The 3,861-nt window shown below is 43.6% G+C and overlaps 1 protein-coding gene across 2 annotated transcripts in view; it reads left to right on the plus strand.

Annotated features, from left to right (window-relative positions):
• The first annotated feature begins 576 nt into the window (after positions 1-576).
• The window catches only part of hlx1 (H2.0-like homeo box 1 (Drosophila)), a 3,785-nt gene continuing 500 nt past the window's right edge, over positions 577-3,861 (plus strand). The window contains exons 1-4 of one of the 2 annotated variants that reach the window (XM_034076628.1): positions 577-1,178; positions 1,529-1,708; positions 1,846-2,030; positions 3,456-3,861. The exon at positions 3,456-3,861 is cut by the window's right edge and continues 500 nt beyond it. In XM_034076628.1, coding sequence (XP_033932519.1) covers positions 740-1,178; positions 1,529-1,708; positions 1,846-2,030; positions 3,456-3,782 — 1,131 coding nt within the window. In that variant the 5' untranslated portion in view covers positions 577-739 and the 3' untranslated portion in view covers positions 3,783-3,861. The remainder of the gene's footprint in view (positions 1,179-1,528; positions 1,709-1,845; positions 2,031-3,455) is intronic. The other variant, XM_034076629.1, reaches the window with a different exon arrangement.

A 3,861-nucleotide genomic window follows, 5' to 3' on the forward strand; every position in this document is an offset into this window, starting at 1 on the left:
ACAGTTCGGGTCTCTGGGTGGTTTTACAGGTCATTTATTAAATAAGCAATTTTACACAACCGTTTGGGATGTTTTTTGTTCGATTTCAATTGCATTTTGGCAGGGCGACATGCATATTTTTGTTGAAAACTGACTCTGTCAAATATATTTCATCCACTGCGTGCACACTTTATTCCCACTAAGAATATTGAATTTAACATGAGAGTAATGGGTGTAATGTTTTTGTGTGCGGTGATGGGGTACTCTTTAAGTGATCAATCCATCATCTCAGGATCAACATTTCTGCGAAGTGTCCGGGTCATGTGTGTGTGTGTGTGTGTGTGTGTGTGTGTGTGTGTGTGTGTGTGTGTGTGTGTGTGTGTGTGTGTGTGTGTGTGTGTGTGTGTGTGTGTGTGTGTGTGTGTGTGTGTGTGTGTGTGTGCGTGCGTGCGTGCGTGCGTGCGTGCGTGCGTGTGGTGTGTGTGTGTGTTTAAGATACACATCATCCACATTTGTTAGGGCGTGATGTCCGCGAATGCAAAACATCCATTGGCTCAGAAAGCGACCAATCAGTGTCAGCGGAGAGACTTGAGAGTGGAGCTGCAGGGTTTGGATTTCAGAGTTGGGAGAGCGATTTTGGCACTGACACGAAGAGGACGGTCATCTATCCCCCTAAAGCGCCATCCCTGCCTTTTTCCTTTTTACATGCATGTCAGTTTATACCCTCTACTGAGAAACAATAAAGCATTACAGCGGCGGGATGTACACGGCCGGGCTCAACCCGTTTTACGCGTCAAATTTTAGCCTCTGGTCGGCGTATTGCGCAGGGGGCTTCGCTGTGGATACCATGAAGAAACCGTCCTTTTGCATCGCAGACATTTTGCAGACTGGAGATGCGGAGAACATCCCGGGATCCTCTGCCCTCATGGTGCACATGGGACACCACCACCACCGGGCGCAGCACGGCAGCTCGCCGCTGCGCCCCTCTCCGGTCGGGCCGGAGCCGTCCGTGTACGGAGCGAGGGTGAGTCCGGGCTCCCCTTACCACAGACACGGACTACAGCTCACATCAGTCTCCAGGACTCCCTTCAACTCCCATCAATCTCCCCCGCCTTCAAGCAAAGACCTCAAATTCGGAATTGATCGGATATTGTCGACAGATTTTGACCATAAAGGCAGAGAAAAGTCTTCATTAAGAGGTGAGATTGTATTACTCAAAGCATATGTGTGGTGTTTATAGAGACGCGTCATGTCAGCCAAATAAAACAATAAATAGGGATCTGTTTATGGCCTTAACGTTATTTATAAATGATACCATTAACTTTAGAAACTGAAGCTAGAGTAAAATCAGAACCAGATTATAACTTTATAACTTTAAGGAGGAGGGGATCCTCTGCTCAGATGCCCCCTCAGAGGTCAGGATCAGCCACACTTGAACCCAGGCTTTGAGTTTGTTTGATGGTCTCTCTAAACACTAGACCATCTTGCCCCCCTAAGTTGTGAGTCTTTGTTTCCTGACTGAAGCCCCTCATCTCTCGCTCTGTAACAGATCTCACATCCATCGTTAGCTCGAACCGTCAGTCAGGGATCCAGATCCCCATTCAGCCTGCGGCCAGCCAGTACTTCTCCTGCATAGACCCCGGGATGAGCGACGCGTCCTCCATGATGAGTTCACTAGGCAGCAGCAGCAGGCATTCAGGCCAGCATCAGTTTCAGGACACCTTCCCAGGTAGTCACCACTTGTAGGACATTCAACAGACAGGAAACTGTCCCTGCAGCTCTCTGTGTTTGGATCTGTGAGACACCTGCAGTCAATCCTCTGCTTTCTCTTCTCTTGTTATTTAACCTCCTCTTCATCTCTTTTAGGTCCGTATGCTGTCCTCACCAAAGACACGATGCCACAGACATACAAGAGGAAGAGGTCGTGGTCCAGAGCAGTGTTTTCTAACCTGCAGAGGAAAGGACTGGAGAAGAGATTTGAGATTCAGAAATATGTCACCAAGCCGGACAGAAAACAGCTGGCGGCGATGCTCGGGCTGACAGACGCTCAGGTAAATAAACATGATGCACAGGTTTTATTTTATATTACAGTTGTAATTTTAGCAATATATATTATTTTGTAAAAGGTCAGAGACTTCAAAAATAATTTAGCTCTATAGGTTTCTCTTCACATGGTTGCAATATTTTTTTTTGGGGGGGGGAGGTTTGGTATGGTTTTGATGTATTTTCATTATTGACGCCATTTAAATGTTTTTATATTTTCTGCAAATTGATTAAATATATGAATATTGAATTGGGAGCTCAGGAAGAGTTGTGTGGATCCAAATAAACGATAACACAATATAACCACAGGGATGTATGATTTTAGAAAACTGAGGTCATAATCCCCTTTATCGTCCCATCACCCCCTATACAAGAAATCATCAGGCAGCTACTATAATTAAATTGTATTTAAAATTATTTAGACTTACTCATATAAAAAATATTTTTATGAAATATTTGTTTCTTCTTTAAACCCTTTCCATGTCATGTCAGGTCATATATTGCTGACATCACTTTTCCGGCTTCTAAAAAAATACCTGGAGCAGCCAATAGAAGCCCACTCTGTGCAAGTCAGCCACAGGTTGCTAAAACTATAAACACTTCGAGAGAAAATGCAGTAAACAATTGACATGGTGTCCTCTGGCACTTGACAAATCATTAACATAATATTAAATTCGAACATGTGATTCCATGTTTGAGGGATGGCTGTAGTCACATTATCTATGTTTGTAAAATAGCATGAGTCTGAGTGAGGTTTTGTTTCTGACCTGCATTCCCACAGATTATTCTCAGGACAAGAACTTTACATTTGAAACTAATTCAGTCATTCACAGAAGAAGGTAGAGAACCATGTTACATGTAAATTGGCAAAGCTGCATCATAACACTTTGGTGCAACCTGATTGGCTGAAAGGCCACCAGTTGTTGTTTACATTTCAACACAATGTACGTCAGAGCCACTTTACCCACCCTACAACAAAAACAGACATATATTATTACTATTCCTAGATAATATTAAACTTAGGGTTCCTGTCATCTACTAGTTTTTATAATATTATTTGCACTATATTTACACTTTTTATGATTTTCTTGCAAAAAGATGTCTCTTGAAATAATGTGTTAACGATATAGCCTATTTTACCTTATCATAAAAGAGGAAAGGGAAAACACTTTTGGAAGTATCCAACATATTTAAAATGATATGACTATAATCGTATACTATATTTCCTAATGACTACGATAAAAGCAGCAACTAATGCTTGCATGTTCTCCTATGTATGTATTCCCTTCTCTCAAAAAAGAGCTAATTTTTACCTGGAAATTTAAGGAAATGAAATACATGGATTTTTTAAAAACATGCTGCAGCTTTATGTCCCAGCACCACACATGGAAACAGAGTTATTTAACAGTGTTTTTAAAAAAATGTGTTTTCAGGTGAAGGTGTGGTTCCAGAACAGGCGCATGAAGTGGCGGCACTCCAAAGAGGCGCAGGCCCAGAAGGACAAGGACAAGGAGCAGCCGGAGAAGAGCAGCTCGGAGCCGGGCAGGGAGCCCCGAGAGCCGGCGGAGGAGGAGTCCGAGTGCGAGAGCGAGGGCCGGAGCGAGTGTGAATCCGAGGAGGCTCCGGAGGAGGAACACTCTGACGGACATTTGGACATTTCTGAGCAAACAAACAAAACCAGCGTCATCATGAGTGGCATCGGGCCGGCCAGCAGCTCCGAGGCGGCGGCAGACCCGGAGGCCGCTGCGTCACTCATATGAACCTCTAGATATATGTACAATAAGTTTATTTTTTATTATTTTGACAGAAGAACGACATTAACGTTAAAACGCATGTGGA

Source organism: Pseudochaenichthys georgianus, chromosome 24, assembly GCF_902827115.2.
Source record: "Pseudochaenichthys georgianus chromosome 24, fPseGeo1.2, whole genome shotgun sequence".
In the NCBI taxonomy this organism is placed as follows: Eukaryota; Metazoa; Chordata; class Actinopteri; order Perciformes; family Channichthyidae; genus Pseudochaenichthys; species Pseudochaenichthys georgianus.